The sequence below is a fragment of the Urocampus carinirostris genome, chromosome 10, assembly GCF_059441175.1.
Source record: "Urocampus carinirostris isolate Australia breed hairy pipefish chromosome 10, RoL_Ucar_1.0, whole genome shotgun sequence".
NCBI classification, from domain to species: Eukaryota; Metazoa; Chordata; class Actinopteri; order Syngnathiformes; family Syngnathidae; genus Urocampus; species Urocampus carinirostris.
In genome coordinates this window covers 27,969,399-27,989,926 of record NC_142358.1, presented here as the reverse complement: position 1 = coordinate 27,989,926, position 20,528 = coordinate 27,969,399, and the positions used below count along the sequence as shown (strand labels likewise).

Genomic DNA, 20,528 nt, shown 5'->3' with positions numbered 1-20,528 from the left:
TTCTTCAGTGATGTTCTATCAAACATTATAATGACATTTTTGCAGAATTGTGAGGGGTGTACTCATTTTAGTGACATACTGTATCTTTAAAGAAATCAGCCAAACAAAATATAACATCTATCAAATAACTTATTTCCAAAATAACCAAGCAGCTCTGCTCAGTTTGGAAAAATTGCCACGAGAAAGAACCCAACGTGCAATTTGGGACCATCAGGCACGGATAACATTTTGGAAAAGACGATTGTGTTATAACAAATGTCCAACTGTCATGCAATGTGCTTTGAATGACTGTTATGCAACAAGTTATTTTACAAATAAGGATCACAAACACTTATGCAAGCCAGCTGTTCGCCCCTCTTTTTCAGAGATGCTAAAGCGACAGAATTGTGATTTCTAAAGGGTTGTGTTTATTGTGAGGAATTGGAGAATGTGCAAAAAGCAAATGACTGGAAAACTATATCAGCAAATGGGGAGATATATTAAAATATTTCTTTAAATTAATTAACACAGGCAAGTCTGACTGTGACTGTGCTTTAAATGCTACATTAAAACTTATAAGCGCTCGGTTGAGAATAGAACACTGAAGCTGTTTTGAAACTGTTGCAGCATGGATGGGGATGGAAACAGATTTAAGACCAGGATAATATTTCTTTGGTGGGGGGAACCAATCCTATATTTGTTAATAGGGGCAGGCAGGCAAATATTTCTTTTGATGACATGAAAAGGAGTGAAAGTGGCTGATAACAAGTGTTGGGACTAACGCTTTTCAAAGGAAATACTGTAAAGAATACTGTAAAGCATTATTAAAAATTTGTAGCTTTACTGTCGTTTCTACATGGTGCTTTACTGCGTTAGTCCACTACTTATTTGTGAATCATAAATTACGATTTGCTGCTAGGTTTATACACCTGCATCATTCACATTGACACATAGAACCCTTGATTGGCCAGCAATTTTCTTCAAAGGATAGGCATGTTAATATTTCCCTCAAAGCCGTCTAAGAGAACAAAGACACTAAGTTTCACCTCATGGAGATATTCTCCCTACCATATATACTTACATATAAGCCGAATTTACCACTATGAATTAAAAAATATGGAATAAGGGGGGTCACTTGATATGCGCAAATTTGGTTGTGTGTCACCAGCAGCGAGTGGTAGTCAGCTCGCGGAGAGGCGAGCGTTGCTTATACATAAACAACAAACGAACAGGATATCAATGGGGGGGAAACGTGATCACATAATTTACAGTAAAACTGCTGAATTTTGGTCTTTCTATTTGCAAAATTATTTTTGCAATACCCAATTCCTAAAAAAAAATAAAAAAGAAAACGTCTTGGAAAGAACCTTAAAATGGAGGATATTCAGGTGGTTCAAAGTCCAGAGACAAAATGGACATGGCTTGTCTCGGTTAAGTGTTTGCTATTAAGCACTTAAGAATGTGCAAGCCAATATAAAGGGTGAGCTGCTTACACAGGGTAGTGTACACATTTTTATTTGTATGTGTACTTTTAGGGGGGGGTAGGTTTCCAAGAGAGTATTTAAGATAATTTGTGACTACATACTTTTTGGTGTCAGTAATTTATGCCAACATCCACCTCATCTATGAAGAGCAGGGATGATGCTTTATACCAAAAAACAACGGCAAACAGATGATAACGGTGCTGTATCAGCGTCATATCAGGAGGTTCCTGCTACCGGTAACCATGGAAACCAGTACCATCTGTATTATCCGTTTCATGTGGGGGGAGAAAACCCCTACCCCAAAAAGGAGCTTGGAGAGAGGTTTGGGCACCGCCAGACGGTACCTGCCAAAGACATACTGCAGGAAATAGTGACGCTACGACCCAAGCCGGTAACTGAATTATTTTTAAGTGAAGTAAAAAGTAACTGTAACTAGTTAATGTTTTTCAGTTATGCGCCTGACTGCCTAAAACCAGCGATTACTATTTGGAGTGTGCAAGATGGCTGATGCCACACCTTATTGTTCTTAATCTTGGAAGGTGTAATTGGTCTGAAAATGGATAGGTCAGAATGATCTCTAAATTCCCAATAGTCAGTCCGTCCATAGCACATTCCCCTTCCTCAAGTCAGCATTTAAAATTGCTATTTTCAACATTGTTATGCCTTCATTTTTTTCTTTTGTTGGCTTCAAAACAGTAAAAATGCTGTTTCCCAACACATAATTGAAAAAACAGCAATGTTGGTGAGAAATCAAAACAAGCAATTACCCTGGGGTGGTTTTCTTTCAACTTCTTCTGATTGTCAATCAATTGATCAGACCAAAGTTTCATAGATGTGATAGACCATCAAGTCATGCAAAAGCTTTCAGAGTTGGACTTTTCTTGCCATTTTCCAAATAATGACAGATGGATATGTGAGGCACTGGCACAACTTTAGACCACAATTCAATTGAGTAAAATGTTAATACTTGCCAATGCAAATATTTTAGTTGATTAAAACAGTGTTGCTAACCCCAAAACCATGAATATATTTTGAAGTTAAAAACATAAATACAAACAAAAACTAATGCATTCTCATTCTACTGAGAAAAAAATAGACCTAGCCCAGTGGCCCGCTACCTTTCCTGTACCATGGACCAGTTTAATATTGACGATATTCTTATAGCGGGGCTATGAAAATAACATTAGTAGTAATAATAATGTTAATAATAATAGTAAGCCTAAATTCTCTGTTTAGTTCCTAGACCATTAAGGATCTTGGTGACATAAGAAAAGGCAGTATATTATCATAATTACGCTGTTTTTATTCACTGTACCACGTTGTATAACGTTGTTTTGGATAAACTCTTCTCCAGTACGCAGCAACGTTGTACAACATGGCAACGTGAGTACAAGTAGTGTAATAATGAGATAAAATGTATTGCCTATCCTGTTATCTAAAATCTTATTGGACTAGTGGTGATGATTCAGCGCGGTATGGGTTCTATACCTGTGTATTCAATGCTGAGCAAATTTGATTAGCATTGCTCAATTACAATGATATACTGTCTTAAAACCTCTTGTACAATGCGCACGCAAAACTATGGGGGTAAAAAACTGCATGTATACACGAATAAATACGGAACAGGCAAATAATAAGGCAACTTTTTCTTTTTTTCCTTTCGGCCCAGTACTGGTCCGTGGCCCGGTGGTTGCCGACCACTAACCTAACCCACAAGAGGCAGCAAACATTGTACTGCATTCAGACAGTAAACTACATTGATATTGCAATAGACAATATTGACTTTTAAGTGCTGTGTCACGTGTGTGCATGTGCCAAAAACAACTGACGTAATCATTGTAAAGGAGACGTAAAAAAACTCCATTTGCAAAGCCTTGGTTTGTTACGGTTGGCGACCCCAAGTGCTCTTCATCTCTTTGCAGGCACTTTCCACAAGGCTTCAATTTCACATAACTCCAGTGACAATGCATTCACGTCAAATGGGATGAATAACTCGTTTCGCAAAACCTTCCCACCGTGTCAATATAAAATAAAAGTTTAAAAGAATAAAATGATTCATTTTATGGTGGAAAATCCTCACTGCGGTAACCAAAGTCTTGCCATGACTCTGCAAGTGAAAATGTGAACATGTCCATTTTATCTCTTTTGGCGAATATATTCCTCGGATTTTCCCGTTGGACAAGACAACAAAGTAGCACAAAATGGGCAAGAGGAAAGACTTGATTCACTCGATGGTGATAGAAGCCAACTCCTTGGCCGGGACGTTGTGCATCCTATGATTTTCTTGGGTAAAGACCTCGGGAGAGCGGCCCTCTTCTCTGTTGTCAGTCTTGGTCTCATGTGCAAGGGGACCAGAGCTGCCAGCGTGCAATTTAAAGGAGGCAGCAGCATCCAGGGGATCCATGGTTTCTGGTGGAAGGAAGCCAGGTGAGATGCTGCAATTGTGGGTAGAGGAGGAAACCTGGGAGATGACTGCCATAAGGACTGAGGAGGAGGACGAGGCAGCAGTGGTCGTGGAGCTGCCGCCCTCATACATTGGGGGATGTTGGGATTCTTCCATATCATATTGGGGTCCAAGCACCTCCTCCTCCTCTTCCTCCTCTTGCACATGGCTCAGGTAGTCGGGCACGAGGAAATCACTAATGAAAACAGACATAAAAAAGAAAAACATTTCAGTTCTTATCTGAAACCTTCAATGTGACACATTGTTTTTGGGTTTTCAGGCACCTTGAAGACTGCATATACATTTGTTTCTGGACTATAAGGCGCACCCAAAAACTCCAAACAGGCGAGTGTGCCTTTTATGCGGACCAAATTGAAAATGTGTTACAGTATTTATGCAATTATTGATCAGTTGATAATGGTTATTTATGACCACCATTGCATAAAAATGGGGACAACGGTGATCAAATCAGATAGCAATGGTAAGAACACCAAATTCTAACCAACAGACCAATAGGAAAACAGACAACACATGAAAAGGAGATAAGACCTAATGCCCTATTACATTATTATTAGCTAAGCACCAGATGTTTTATCGAAATCAAAATACGGAAAGCGATTAAAAATGGATAGAAAATTGTGTTTGACTTTTTCTCAGCTCAAACTAAGAGTGGTAAGTGACAAACGTTTTAAATATGAGCAGTCATGCATTTATTCTTTTCTCTCAGGATGAGCAGATTGCTTCCCACAATGCCTTTCTCTTCATTCAGTTCAAAATCTCGGGGGCGTTCTGTAAAGACTTTGAGAGTCGGCCATACAATACTGTATTTCAGTGGTCCCCAACCGTTTCTGTACCAGGGACCGGTTTAATGCCTGACAATATTCTTGCGGCCCGGCCCAATAACAACACCAACATTTTAGTAACGTGACAGTGTGATGATGATATAAAACCTAATGCCTTTTCCTGTGTCATCTGTATCCCCGTTTCTGTCTGTGTAGCTAGATTGTGGTGCCGAATGTTATGCATTTGTCATCAGTGACATATACCAACGTGTCCATCAAAGCACAAATCCAGTAATCTATACATTTTTCTGCAACCCTACCCAGACTGTAGTTTTAATCCTATGCGCCTTATAGCCTTGTACATATGAACAGAAAATACCACTAAAAACTATGTTCGGGGATGCGCCTTTTAGTGCAGAAAAATACGGTACATCACCATACTAGTTCATATTCATGTCTCACGCTGGGCGTGTCAAACTTACAGGGGTCACCAATTTTAGACTTCAAAAGTCCATTAATTTTTCTGTAACCGAAATCGTCAAAATTAAAACGTGTTGTGTCCAACTTGTAAAAAGAAATTACCACAAAAGCCAGCACGTTTGTGTCTGCTAATATCAAATATGATCTCACAATCGGAAAATGCCCCAGGCGACCCAATCGTCCTTCTCAACATGCCACCAAACCATGTTTCTTGACTGCCATAAAAGCTTCTTACCTCTTTGTCAAAGGAATAAAAACAATTACTACTGGCTAGGTCTGCTATGATTAGTCGACGTCAGAAAGCGAATGAAGGATAGTCTTTGACTCGCCTCAATACGATTCAAATAACATTCAACCCACTACGGTTTTGATGAAATGCATGTTACATTTTATACGCGTATATTCCACAATAAAGGTGAGCTTGAGCGTTGTGCCAGACTGTGCCTGAAAAACCTATTTGAAATGAAATGCAGGTTGTCGAAGAACAAACGTCAGACTTGAAAACCTTTAAAATAACAAACGTCAGAAGTTAAAACCGTTAAGATTCGCAAGGTTTGAAGCGTTTGAGAATCGTTCTTTGATTACAGACTTTGAAGTTGACAACTGAATGTGCTTTACAAAAGTTATTTATTTATTTACTGTACAGAGGTTTATTAATGGAATTATGACTCTACAGAGCAATTTGACTTATTGGTGTTTTTGTACAAATCCGCAGTACGTTCAATAAATAATGTATTTTTCACTTTACCCATTTTTCATAAGTTTATCATTTACCTTATCATGAAATCAACTTCATGCTAAATTTAAGAAAAATTTACTAATTATCTGATTATTTGATTAAATGTTAAAACTGTCTGAGACCAGTTGCAGCCCTACTACTGGCTAAAATGACTTCTGTGCAACGAATAGTCAAAACAGTCATTTTCATCCCCTTTTGTTTTACTTTGCATTCTGAAAAAAGCACTCTTGCTTTGTTCTTTGGATTGTATGTGAATGTATTAAAGACAAAATTTGATTTTTTTCAAAAATGAAGAGCTTGACACAACATAAAACTTACAAATCGTAGGGCTTGCACGTTCACAATATGTTGTTAAACGGAGGAAAATGTTTTAATATACATTTAGAAGCAAAGCTAATCAGTGTCTGAAACTCATGACAAAAAGTTACCGGACACCAGCCATTAGGTTGCCTTCCCCATTTTTCATAACTTGAAACACAATAAAACGACTAAATCGCAAAAAAAAAACATTGTTGCAAAGTATTAAGGATTGATAATCAGAACACATAACATAACAAAACTTTAAAATGCAGTTTATTATAAATCTACTTATAACATTCATTGCATGTATATGACATCGCTGTTTTCCATCTGCCATCAATATGTACCTGTATTTACTCATCGTCATTCATGCAATGTTTGCGTTGCGTCGTCTGCTACAAGCCACCTGAACTCCTCTTTCTACGATTCTTTTATTGTACGTTTACGTTTTGTAGCGTCATAAATTTTGTTAGCTTCTTTTGAATCTTTCTTCTGCAGCTGAGGTTTTGGCTTGATTCCTGGTAAGGATATGTCAGAGTGTGCAGTTTTCTCATGCGTGAGAAGATAAGTAGGACATTGTGGTTCAGCCTTTAAGCATATGTATTCCTCAACAGCAAGCAAACAACAACACGGCTCCATTCAATACAACATGGCGATCAACAATTAGCAAAACGAAAAATAATGCGTGCGTAATGACGTCACACAATGGAAAACGTCTTACCGCAATACTATGAGTAAGAGGGCTATTAAATTGACAAATTTTAACAATTCCTAACCACTTCTACATTTTCTTGTGTTCTCTGTGCGTCTTCTTTGGAAAATGATATGCAAATGCGCGACCTTAGAACGCTCGGGAAAGTCCGGAAGCATGAAGTTATTCGATGCAGGCTTCTCATTGGCTGCCGAGTATGCAAATTGACAAACGAACCGAAATTCCAAAATTTACAAAACAAACAAAGATTTCGAAATCAGAATAAAACGTTATATTTGTAAAGAAAAAAATAATAATAATTAAAAAAAATAATAAATTTTGTTTTTTCCATTGCACTGCATTTGATAGAATTGTTGCTAGCAAACACAGCTAAATAAAGAAGTCATACTTCAACTTTAAGTCAAAACCTGGAAAACATGTAAAAACACGTACTGAAAGTACCTAAAACAGAGTACATTAGCGTCACATATTGTTAGCGCCTCTGGACTTCTCACCTGCTCTGGAAGTAGTTTGTTAGTTCGGATGCTTCATGGTTCAGACTCCTCAGGTGTACAATTAAATTGCCAGAGTTGGTGAACATGGCGCCGCACGTTTTGCACTCATAAATCCGCGGCTTGCGGATTATATGTCGGGAGACCCTCATGTGGTGCTTATATTCACCGAAGGACGTGAATGTGGCACAACAAATCTGGCATCGGAAACAGCGTTTACCTTCGTGCTTCAGCCGATGCATCTTTAGGGAGTAGGCCCGTGTGAATTTTTTCCCACAGCGGTCACACTGGAAAGGCTTAATGCCTAGAAGGACAAGGAAAATGAACACTTTTATTAAGCCAATTTATTTAGGAAAATAGTTTGGAAAAAGGGGTCGGGAACCTCTTTGACTCAAAGAGCCATATAAGCAAAATATTTGGATTTTTGAGAGCCTCACCATTTATTTTAACAAAATATTTAACATAAACGTCAAATTTGCTCTCCAGCAAAAAGCCCAATTCTTCAGCGCATTTTATTTCACTCTGAGACATTTGATGATTTGATAAATTCTATGAAATAAAAATGCCAGGGCCTGTCTCCCATATCAACACATACACCAGTTAAAATGTGTCTCTCTCCTGTAGTTACTTAAGACTGTTGATGCTCATTTTGGCCATCATTTTTGTCGTATTTAATGGTTTCAAAACAAGAGTTCTTTTTCAAAAATGTGACTAAATACTGCAAATGAGAAAGATACGCATGTATTTAGGGTAGTGCGCTCTTTGCGTAGAGAACCTACTGCTCACCCAATAAAATTCCTCTTGGGTGCTTGGCTGGCGTTTTGGGGTGTTTACAATTTGTTCTGTTGGTTTTCATTATAAAATGTCTCAACAGTGAACATAGATTGTTAAATGAGCTTCCATACGAAGGATTCCTTAGAGAGAGACGACCAAAACAGGGTCTGTTGGTGTAACACCTTGAGTGTAAACTGTAATTGAAACGTTGCCCTATTTATTTTGGACTGAAATTTTACCTTTCTCTGTTGCTTCGGCTTTGCATACGCTATATTTGGAAAATTGCAATGGCCCTTACTTTATTGTCGAGACAGATGTACTCATGAAAAGCCCTATCTGGTTCGCGAGCAATACGTTCCCGACGCCTGGTCTAAAATGTAAGATTGGAACATCATTACTTTTGTTGTAAATAGTCCTTTCCATTACTCATTTTTAGCCTTAGCAAAAAATGAATATAAGTCGTTTCATTTGTCATTTTGAAGTTTGTGAATTTGCTACATGACAAAATGGAAGGTACCAATTTAAGCGTGGATTTAAATTAGTTGAGTTTATTGTAAACAGCACTCTCAGTCACATTTTACTTCATGAAAAGTGCTAAACAAACACATGACCACGGATTTCTTTATGAAACAATAGCTAATAGTTAATCGTGCCATTAAAGCAACTTAGTCACAGAGAAATAATTTGTTATGCGCAAGTTTTGTCTGTTTAAATTATGTTAAAAGTCATTTAAAATCACTTATTCTGCTATTATTATTATCAAGGGTGTGTTTTTGAAGACTAAAACTAGATAAATGAAGGTTGAGTGGAGTGTTTGAAATGGATTTAACTCATATTCCGCTTGTGTTTCAGTTACCTGAGGTCACATAATTGCTCCTAACCAGTAGTTCTCAAGTGGATAGTGGCAAAGTAAAGAAAATCCTGAAAATATTTGTTTTCAACAATTTAAATGTCCTTAGATTACCACATAAATTACAAGTAAGCATGGTACTAAGGACAAAGACAGTGAGACATGATATCTTATAAGTCCATTGATTTTAGCACTAGATTTCAAAAAATAAAATGAAAAATATAAATTCTCCAATTTTCTGTTTTTGGGGAAATTGACAAATACTTACTAATTTATAGTTAGTCAAGTCAAGTCAAGTCAAATTTATTTATATAGCCCTTAATCACAAAAATGTCTCAAAGGACTGCACAGGATTACAGTTACACAATTACACAATTACCTGATCTTAAACCAGTCTTTTATAGTCAGCGATAAGTGATCATTAGTCATGCAGAAAAACTTCAAAATAAAAGCATTTCAATCTCATGATCTCATTCTTTGCCTGATTACAAACCATTAGACAATCCTTTTTACAAATCATATCAATACTAAAAATGTCCACAAAGAAAGTATATCTTGACAAGAAAAAGCTTCTTACAATTTGAATTTAAGAAATCAAATCTGTTGTTTTTGTACAACAGGCAGTGTTAGGCAAGTTACTTTAAAAAGGGAATTATTTATAGTAACTCACTACTTCTTCCATAAAGTACCTGAGTTAGTAACCAAGTTACTCTGTAGTAAAAGTAACAAATTACTAGGGGAAGTAACTATTTCAGTTACTTTAAAGAAGACTTTAAAGAAGTTATATGTCAAAGAATTGGAGATTTTGCTGAGCAGTATTCGAGTCAGTTGAACAATTGAAGTGCAACAAAACAGTAAACAATAGAATAAAAAAATAACAATCGGCAGTAAATAATATAATGTGAGCTTAATAAATATAATCTAATTTAAATGGTTCGTTGTCGAGATGGGAATTCCGACTCTTTTTAGAGAACCGGCTTTTCCGGCTTAGTTCACTAAAAAGACCCGTCTCTTTCAGCTCCCAAATGGCTCTTTGGGTTGTTTTTGTTGTTTAACCCGTATACTGTATTACCATATATTATATATTATTCTGAATGACTTAAACAGGGGGAAATAAAGCAAAATTAACACTTAAATGTTAACAACGAAAAAAACACAAGAAACATAAATTAAAATATTCGTAAGTCTACAAAAAGAAAGATGAAATACGAAACAATTTAAACCTTTTTAACCTCAACACATTTAAACTCAACAGCACAGAATTCCTGAAAAAAAAAAACGTATTTCGTCCAATCACAAGAGAAAAATAGCGTCTCGAAAGGCACCGGCTTTCATTATACTCTTGTACTGTATTTATGTTTTTTATAAAACTCCCGCTGTAGGTGACTTCGAGTAACCTTGCAAACCAATTTCCTACTAAAGTAAAACATGGCTAAGTCTGTGAAGGGCAAAATAGCGACTTAAATGTTTGTTTTTTTGTATTCTGAGTAATCTTAGGAAATCAATGTTTGTCATTTTTAAAGCTAGTGTCATCTACTGGTGTGTTATTTTTTTGGTCTCAATTCAATTCATGCCAACTATGGTGCTTAGACAGACTACAATTTGTGTACTTAATTATTATTTAATTTGGAATGATTGAATGACCAACCTAACAGATGACATTAAGTGAGAAGCCTGGAAGACAGTAGTTAGCAATAACAGCTAAAGGGAGCTGAGAGCAAAATCTTGTAAAAGCTTGCAAGAGCTACACAGAGGGCCTCCAGTGGTAGGAGACTCAATCTCAGGATTTAGGAAAATCCTTATGATGGTTGCCTTATTAGATCTAAATTGTGTAGAAATGAATAGTACAGCTCAGAATATATACTCTTACTGCTTCATTCATTCATTTTGCTAATCTCTTATCCTTACTAAAGTTGCAGAGGTGCTGGAGTTGATAGCCAGAGCACACATAGACATACAATTCACACATTCATACCAAGGGACAAATTTGGAGTCGCCAGTCAGCCTGCCATGCATGATGTTGGAATGTGGGAGGAAACTGGAGTACCCAGAGAAAACCCATGAAGGAACGGGAAGAACATGCAAAATCCCGCATCGGTAGGCCGGTAGCTGGAATCAAACCTGGGGCCTCTAAACTGTCCGTCAGACGTTCTAACCAACCTGTGATATTACACCTACTAAGAATGTATTTTAAAACACTTTCGGCAATGAAACATTTTAAAGTCAACACATCATTACGATTTCTATGTTTCATGCATTGGATTTTTGTGACCATAATGTTCACATTTTTACTTACCGGAGTGTATGAGCATGTGTTGCTTCAGGTTTTGAATGCGTGTGAATCGAACTCCACAAGTTGGACACTGAAAGGGCCGGTCAGGGCCATTGGTGCCGGGCCGGGCTGATGGGCCAATATAGAGGTGGTACGGATATTGAATACCTTCTAATCTGTAACGCCGAAAAAAGAGGAAAGACAGGTTTAACTTCCAAAATAATGTATTATCATTTCTGCATCTCTGATATTTTCAATCCAGTACAAACATGATCACAAAACTGAGTTATTGGATTATATTAGACTGAACTTGTTAGTTGATAACAAATTATATAAGTTTCGAATTCTTAGTGCAATGTAAAGCTGACAGTTTTTGAGCCAAATATTTCATTTTTCATAGACGCTGAAAATGCGCATATTATTTAAGAGTATTTTTATTTATTTTTTTATTTATTTTTATTCATTATTATTTATTTATTATTATTCAGCCAGTATCAACCATCAACATGATATCTACCGGAAATCATTTTGTCACACGAAGCTATCGACATCGATCGGCGCCGGGTTTTTAGACCCAACTGCTGTGTTGGGAGTCATTAGGTGACCAAACCCCCCAATTCCAACCCTTAATGCCGAGTGCCAAACACGGAGGCAATGGGTACCAATGTTGTAAGTCTTAGGTATGACTCGGCCGAGGCTTGAACCAGCGTCAGGCGCCCTACCATCTAGGCTACCGAGCTGGTATCTCATCAAGCTGGATAGCAATGATGCATCTAATGGCTCATTGGCTATTTTGCTTTGCAATGGGGATTTCGTCCTCCAGTCTGCAACAATAGTGACACATTTTAAGAAACAAGTGGACACGGTCCAGTTCTGGATACTGGATGTTACCACCTACTGCATTTCACCATGGATTTTATCATTATATCTGGCAGCATTTGGATTCAATTCAATCACAAGTGTGTGAGACCATTTTAGGGTTTTATGCAATATTTGGACTCAATTTGTATAAAGACTCACGTTGAGGCGTGTCTGAAAACATTTTCATACCTTTCATCATCGTCTGCATGTCCTCCAGCATTAGAAGTACTCTGAATTGATGGCAAGCCCTCTGTAACACCTTCATCCATTGATCCTAAGGGGAAAAAACAGGTTGGGATCTTTAAATAAGTATTTATCAACCTGCACAATGTACTATGAGACATTGCCTGGTGCGCCACATTAAATTGTCTCATTGCATTTATAGTGACAGAAAATCTTTTGCAAAAAGTGTCAACTCTAGTATGGGTGCTGTCTTCCAATGCCCAACAAAATAACTAATAAGTTTTCCCTGTCCATACAAGCAACATTGCACATTTTAAGTATTGTATTATTATTGTTGGACGTGTTATTCTTGATATCGTGTGATTGCAGTTTCATTAGGTTATTTGACCACTGGCGTAAAAAACATATATAATGCGCATGTGCAAAATAGATGAAAACGAAATTCCTCTCTGACTCCGCGAGTGGTGTGTTTTGGCGTGATCTGGTGAAGAGCACGTTTTCTGCGCCGCGGAAGTAAGATGATTAATGGTAATCGGACAGGTTATGGGCCCAGTATTGTCTAGTCAGCGGTTTGATTGGCTTTTGTTTGATGGCGACAAGCAATCATACGAGCTGTGGGTAACCAGATACCTAGCACACCTGGAGTTCCTTCGGCTGTCGGCGACAATAGAGTAATAGAACTCTGTAGCAGTACAGTATAAGAATAGTAACACTTAAAACAAAATTATCTGCACTGGAAGTAGTATAGATAAACAAGTTTGATGGGGGTTTTGGGGTTTTTAAGGGTTATTGATCCATCTTCGTTATTCATTATCCATTATCCGTTATCGGTCAGTTCATTATATGCTACAAAGTCTAGGAGCCGGGACACTTACTCTCAGCCAAAAGGCTAAGCTAAGGTCCTAGCCCTAAAGCCTTGTTGCAATCATTGCGAATGCACCGTTCCCGGAGGTACTGCAATACCGGGCCGATGCATGGAGTGGACAGAGCAAGCTCTTATTCCATCTCCGGAATGCAAAAATCAAAAGGCCAAGTTAAGGACCTAACATTAAAAGGCTAAGCTAAGGTCCTAGCATTAAGGCCAACAGGCCAAGCTGAACCATGGCCAGAAATTCCTGGCCGTGAAGCAGATAACTCTATTTATGAAGAGGATACGTGTCTCAATTTTTAGCTGCTATCCGGACTTTGGCTTATTCTTACATGCTAACACTACAGAGCTAACTATCTACAGTTCAGCAGTTTCAATTAGTAAACACGCACTATCTGTGTGACATTCAATCATTTAGTCCACAAAGTCTATGGGTTGGCATTAAGCTATGTTGAAGAGGAATTTAATAGTCAAGTATTGTTATTATTTAACATTGGCGAGTATGGGAGTATGACTTGTTGTTTGTTGCATTACACTGCCACACTACCGTCATCATTAGTGCCCTTCTCCTGTTTATTAGTCACTATTTATTGTCCTGTCATTTAAAAGCTAAAAGACCCTAAATTATATACCCGGTACGAATCCCCCAAAAAATGAGCAATAGTGTTCAAAGAAGCAACTGCAAGATATTCATTTCTTATCATAAAAAGCTAATTTAAGAAGAATGAACTTGCTCGTATTATTTGCACTTTTGGTCTTTCAACATTTTTCATCTGTTGCACTTTGATGTCTGACGGATTTTCTAAATAACTTCAATGTCCTTTATTGTTGTATGACAATGTAATATAAGTGTTAGTAGCTAGTAATGTGCCAGTAAGTTGTTTATCATTTAATGTTATGCCTTTAAAGAAACTAAGTGAAAAATGCACGTTTTAATTATTTACCATATTTTCCGCACTATAAGGTGTACCAGATTACAAGCCGCACCCCCCAAAAATAGTCTTTTGTCATATATTTTTCATATATAGTCACACAGGACTATGAGGTGCATGGAATTAAAACTTTGCATACACTTACGGTATATATTAGTGCTATGATTGATAAGTCGAAAAATGTTGCTGACCAAAATTGCTAAACATTGGATGCAACGAGAATCAAACACGATTCCCGTATGCATTGCGGTTATGGTCAGTAATGATTTTTGTATGATCGATCATTGCAAAAGTACAGTACTATAGCATAAAACCTTGTGTAGTAACGCACATGAATATATATTGTATGGATCGGAAATTGTATACATCAGTATTTTGCGGTATATAAAGCGCACTTTAAAATTTCTGGCCGATTTGGGGTTATTAGGTGCGGCTTGTAGTCCGAAAATAGGGTATTTATTTCAAATTTTTTGGGGGGGGCATTTATGTTTGGATCTTTTGACCAAGGGTTACACATTAGCAGTAATAATTATTTCATTCGACTATTGAGTCAACATTAATCTTGAGAAATAATTCTTCTTAAATGTCTATTGAAAAATAGAGGGGAATGGATGTAAAAAGATTAAGACTGTTCCAAGTGCCTTAGTTTCATTTGAACAAAATGCTTCTTAAAAAAAGATTACTTTTTTACACGACAATCTCACCTATGGATGATGACTGCGGACTGATGAGAAGATCCTCCTGAACCTGCTCACTTCCTGGCACCGTCTGTTGATCATTGAGTGAGCTCTGGGAAGCACTGGCAGGGTGGGCAGAGGCTTCTTGAACCTCTTCATCACTCAGGCGTTCTACTTTTACCCTCACGTCTTCCTCCTCAACAGGCACGGGTGATGACACTGCTTTGGCGCTTTCACACGCTAAAAAGTCACTTAATCGGCGGCCGACCGCCACTTCAGACGAAACCGTTGTTGCTTGTTCCTGGCTCCGGGGGCTCTCCGGGAGCTTTGCTTTATCCGAGTGGAATCTCCTATCGATACCGAAAGGGAATGTCCATGGGAAGGCAAGGGAAGATTCCACAGGCTGGGCTGTGCTGTCTGAAAATGAAGGGGATGGATTGGGGACCTGGGGGGAGGTAGTGACCATCTGTGAAGTGCATTTGAGGGGACTCTCAGGAGACGCCACGGTTACAAAACTTTTCCTTTTCCGGCGTGATTCACGGCAAACAGGAACATTTCTCTCCATCACGCTGCAGTCTGACGACACAGGTGACACGCTGCCATCGAGTGGCGTTAGGGCACAGTTTGAAGAGGCACTCTCGGGTGCTGATTCAAGGGTTTTACCTGCTGCAATTGTGCTGTTACTGTTGTTACCGGGACTCCATAGAATACTGGACTTCATGAACTCGGAACATGTACTTGCTACAGCGAACATCTGCATATAACTTGCTGCTGCGAGGACATCGATAATATTTTCTGTACTAATGGAAAGCGTAGATGTGTAGGCATATTCCAGCAATGGAGCAAAGCCACTAACTGTCACATGGTGTAGGTCCAACACAAACTTGTCCTCGTCCTCGGGCCGGCCCAGAAGTTTTGAACGGAAAAATTCACTGCAGCAGGCCAGGACCACTTTATGGGCCAGGAAATGTTTGTCTTGCACCCTGATGGTAACGTCACACAAGTGACCTTGGTTCCGCAACGTGTTGAGCTTCTCGAGCATCTCCTGGCTGTGAGATGTTGAGCAATGGGTGAAGGTTTGGACTCCCATGTTAGTCAGCTTCTGAACATGTAGAGCGACTGTTTCCTACAAAGACAGTTAAAACGTATTTAATGCACGATTGAGTAAGATTGTGTAATACCTTGCTATGTTCCATCAGTTAAAGAATGCGGATAAAAACAAAAACAAAAAAACACACATTTAAATTACAAATGCATGGTTAGTTTCAGTCTTCACTTCTACAAAAAAAGCTCATGGGCTATGGTTTAGTAATCAACATGGTGATCTTACAAACTTAATCATGAATTTGTTGATGAAGTATTTTTGTTTTATGAGGACGGTTTGTTCTTGGTCTTGTTGCACTGTTTCTTTTTTAATTTGCCAAACAAAATAGTTTTGTATGCTTTAGAATTAATTGTGCTGCAACCGTCAAGAGTTAGATCATTAATAAAGACAAGTGAAATTGTTTCAAGAGAAGCCCTGTGAGCGAAAGTGATGGCCTTACCCCAACCGTGCTTTACGCATGTGAATATGTGTTTTGTATCAAAAGCAGATATGTTCTTACTCAATGATTTTGCCTTTCCATCACTTCAAAAGAGGTTAATCGCTGTCTGATCAGTTCTTAACATTTTGTTACATAACGTCTGAGGCTCATTTCCTTTCTTTTGATCAACATCCAATTTGGGTTACAGGTTTATTGGTTTTGTAGTTGTTTGCATTGTATTGTATGTATATTTCTTATGTACATTTATTCAATTTTTTGGGGGAGCACTCCTGCTCTGTAGAGGATATAACTAAAGAATGTCTTCACTGTGATCTGAATGTCTCACCCAGTTAATGAGCAACCTGTTCAATGTTCCTCAGTACATTATTCTTGTCTTTCTTTTCCACAAAAGACAAAATTTGTTGTACTGGCTATTCCCCATTGAATAAATTTCCCCCTCGTCTTAACTTCAGAATTGATTTGGTTTTTTTCGATTAACAATTGTCTGGAGCTCATGTTTAAATAACAGAAATCAGTTTTAATATCTGTGTAATGCACATAAAAGGTAAACACTTGAGCAATTTGAAACATCCATCAGTGAAACATAACAATAATTAAGTTCACCTAAGAAATGAGTGTCTTAAATTAAAAGGTTGTCTTGTTTCCTAAATTTTTTCAATACCTAAAAGTAAAACGCCAAGTAACTGTGACTGAGTCACAACAAAATATGCGTATCATTATTATTTTTCATTAAGAAACCTGCACCTTGGTTTTAAAGTAAATAGGAATCCCACTTGTAACTGGAACTGTTAGGCAGGTAAAAATAATTAAGCTTGAACTTCTACACATGAAAGAAAGACGCCAGACAAAGCAGCTATTCATTCATCATCTGCATCTGTTACCCTCACTGGAGTCGCGGGGGTGCTGGAGCCAATCCCAGAAATCTTTTGGCAGTGGGCAGGGGACACCCTAAACTGGTTGCCAGCCTTTCTCAGAGCACACAGAGACAGACAACTCACTCACTCGCTCATTTAGCCATACCTAGGGACACTTAAAAGTCACCAATTAACCTGCAATGCATGTTTTTGTAAAGTGGGAAGGAACCGGATTGCCCAGAGGAAACCCACGCCGGTACAAGGAGAATTGGGAGAACATGCAAACTCCGCACAGGAAGGTTGGTAGCTGAATTTGAACCCATGACCTCATAACCATGCCAGAAAACTTGCTGCACATAAAATGAAATGTATTGGTCATTCTTTTTGTTTTGTCCAATCATAATATGATCTTTGGATAAGGTAGTACAAAAAATGTATCTTACATATTTGCAAGTGTAGAGCATATAATTGTATGAACGTTTGTTCATTGTAATGTTGATTGACAAACACTTGGACTTTTACTTTTTTTTTTTTGTAAAAAGTTTTGTTTATTGTGCACTTTTTTTCTATCTGTGCAAAACTTCAATATTTGAATCAAGGGGAGGAAAGTAAAAATGTCTTCAAGAAATCCAATTTATCGATAAATCGAAAAAGTAATCGACCGATTCATCAATCTTAAAAATAATGCCTAGTCACACCCCTATCTGCAAGCAATATTTTATAAATATTTTGCCTGTATGTACTGACATTCGTTTAATCTTTTTTCTTTTAAACCTTTATAACGTGGTTGTCTTAAAGTGCCATGCCGAATCTTGTTATAAACTATATCCACTACACTGCAAAAACGAAAATTCCAATTATAACTAGATAAAACTTTAAAAAAAAACAGCTAAAAGTGAACAGCTAAGCAGCAACAATACCCTATACGAAATAGGTGGGGGTGGGTGATGGTGATTAGAGCTCCAAGGACAAAATGCCAAGTTATGTAACTACAATCAAGGCAAGCCTGGCTCATGTGGAGGCCAGTGAACTACAGGATGCTTAGCAGCTGTCTGTGAGACATGTGAACTCCGAGCCATGAGATTTTTCCATCAAACAAAAGCTTGGATAAAAGGGGCTCCTGTAGGGAAAGCACACTCCCTGACGCACACATAGAGCAAATAAAAAGTACTTCTAGTCTGAACTGGTCTTTTCAAAACAAAGTGAACTAGAAAACCAAATATTTTTCAGGGTTCAGCAATTTGTCAGATTTTTAATTGACAAGTTTTAGGGGGGGGAACAAATTTGGCGTTGTATTTATAAAGATTTGGAATTGACTACATGTGCGCAAGCTTGTAGTATTTAGAAAGAAACTAATTCTTGAAAATTGTCTATAAATTTTTCACATGATCCATATCAAACTTTGACCGTGTGAAAACAACCTTGGAGGCATTTGTAAAGGAATGCCATTGTTTTGTTTGAACTATATTTAAACCACGAGTGGTGACAGATGCTTGTTATTCTCAATGTTGATCACATGCTAACTACCCTTATCAATATCGCATATGATAAAAGTCAAGTTAGATAAAGTAAACCATTCCGCAAAAAAACATTTAAATCACTGTACCTCTCAATTACTCGTGGTGGCGACGTCCACTTGACAACTAGGTCTTTTTACTGTAACTCATCACATACTAATAGCAAGTGGTACAACAGCTTGCCTGAAACAAGAGGGAAAACAATAATAATTGAAGCTGTTGGGCTGAAGTCAACAAAAATGCAAATACTCTTTTAAAAGATAAGGAAAGAGAACATACAATTGACAAAAATGAAAATACTGAGAAAATCTACACACATTACTGTATAGCAAACACCAGCTAAGCGTCAAGTTACAGTGTGTTACTACGTTGAAACGGGAAATACATCGAGTTCAACCTTTCAGCTGAATATCTATTAATGAAAGTTTTCATCGCAACTGTTTTGTACACTGGAGTGACAATAAAAACGAGTTAGACTTTTTGATAAATATTTTAATGCATGAATCATCCACTCCATACGAGCTACAGTCGTGACACCCACCATAAACGTTTTGTTTTTCCTTTCAAATTCATACTAAGCTTTTATTCAGAAGCTTAAGATGCTGAACTTCCGGTTAAGCCGTGGATAAACCTGACTGTATGAAAGCGCCGAGCGAGGACACGGCTAGCACGTTAGCCTCAAAGCTCACCGTAGATTTCGAACCTCGGATTATTTTACTCACTAACACTTAGAATCGACAAATTATTCTAATAAAAAGCGTGTACATAAAAACGAGCTCAGAACGCACATTGGTAGAAGAATGTTTACCTTTCAGTGTGAGGTTTTTTCTCCCCGCCGGGCCTGAGTAATGTTGTATGTAAACAGTTGAGTTGCTGGCGAGCGGCGTGTCCTGTCTCTTCTCGCGGAGCGCTTACATTCCCAACGCTTTTCTTTCGTTCAAATTTACAGCTCCGTAAAAGGCTCAGCTAAAGTCACATTTCAATTTGTGGTTTAAACAGTCCATTCGTTAAATGAAAATATTAGTGAGTCAGATAGACCACGGGCGCTCTTAGTTGTATCCCCACAATGCATTGCGCATCTGTTACGCTACTGTACATTGTGGGGCAGGAAGTCCTATACCTGTCCACCTTAGCCAATGCTTGCAATTCCTCTATCAAACAATAATAAAGCTCAGAAATACAACGGGGCACCCATTTACTCACAGCAAGACAGGTTATGTAGAATAAAAACAAATGTGTGTGAACAAGGTTATTTTATTTCTTGTAAACAACATAAACATATTAGTTCCTGTTAGAATATTAAAATGTCACTGAATATGTGGTCCACAATTGCATGAGTTTTCCAGTTATAATAGGTGTATTATTTAATTATCACATCATTACTTTAATAATCACTTTATTGATATAGTTGTTGTAAACGCACCTTTCTTAGCATGTCCGCGGCACAGTTCTGAGGTCATGAGATAAAATCCAGCTACTAGCCTTCCTGTTCGGGGTTTGCATGTTCTCCTTGTGCTTGCGTGGGTTTCCTTCGGGCACTCCGGTTTCTTTCCAAAATCATGTTCATCAAGTTCATCGCCTGGTCTAAATTGTCCCTAGGTCTGAATTAGCAAATTAGTGAGTTGTCTGGCAACCACTTAAGGGTGTCCCCTGCCCACTGCCTGACGATAGCTTGGATAGGCTCCGGCACCCCGGCGACCCTACTGAGGATAAGCGATACAGATAACGGATGGAAATGCACCTTCTTCTTATCGACATATCCTAATGAAGTATTTACTTGCTTTAT

The 20,528-nt window shown here is 38.0% G+C and overlaps 1 protein-coding gene and 1 pseudogene across 1 annotated transcript; both read right to left on the bottom strand.

Moving 5' to 3' along the window:
* Window positions 1-2,226: 2,226 nt before the first annotated feature.
* Window positions 2,227-19,817, bottom strand: zbtb44 (zinc finger and BTB domain containing 44). The gene is made up of 7 exons (XM_088346092.1): window positions 19,551-19,817; window positions 18,832-18,925; window positions 14,855-15,953; window positions 12,357-12,441; window positions 11,331-11,482; window positions 7,414-7,714; window positions 2,227-4,102 (listed from the first exon to the last, which is right to left on the bottom strand). Exons 3-7 carry the CDS (start codon window positions 15,915-15,917, stop codon window positions 3,688-3,690), a joined length of 2,016 nt encoding a protein of 671 aa, XP_088202218.1. The 5' UTR covers window positions 15,918-15,953; window positions 18,832-18,925; window positions 19,551-19,817; the 3' UTR covers window positions 2,227-3,687.
* On the bottom strand, window positions 13,280-13,448 carry LOC148358584 (U2 spliceosomal RNA; annotated as a pseudogene).
* Window positions 19,818-20,528: the final 711 nt, after the last annotated feature.

What these genes read in the sequence shown, in the direction of transcription:
- zbtb44 (XM_088346092.1), bottom strand. Translation starts at nt 15,917, where the DNA reads ATGGGAGTCCAAACCTTCACCCATTGCTCAACATCTCACAGCCAGGAG. An exon ending in ACACATGCTCATACACTCCG is followed by an intron (nt 7,715 to 11,330) that starts GTAAGTAAAAAT and finishes TTGTCCTTCTAG; the next exon opens with GCATTAAGCCTTTCCAGTGT. An exon ending in ACAAACTACTTCCAGAGCAG is followed by an intron (nt 4,103 to 7,413) that starts GTGAGAAGTCCA and finishes TGTTTTCATTAG; the next exon opens with TGATTTCCTCGTGCCCGACT.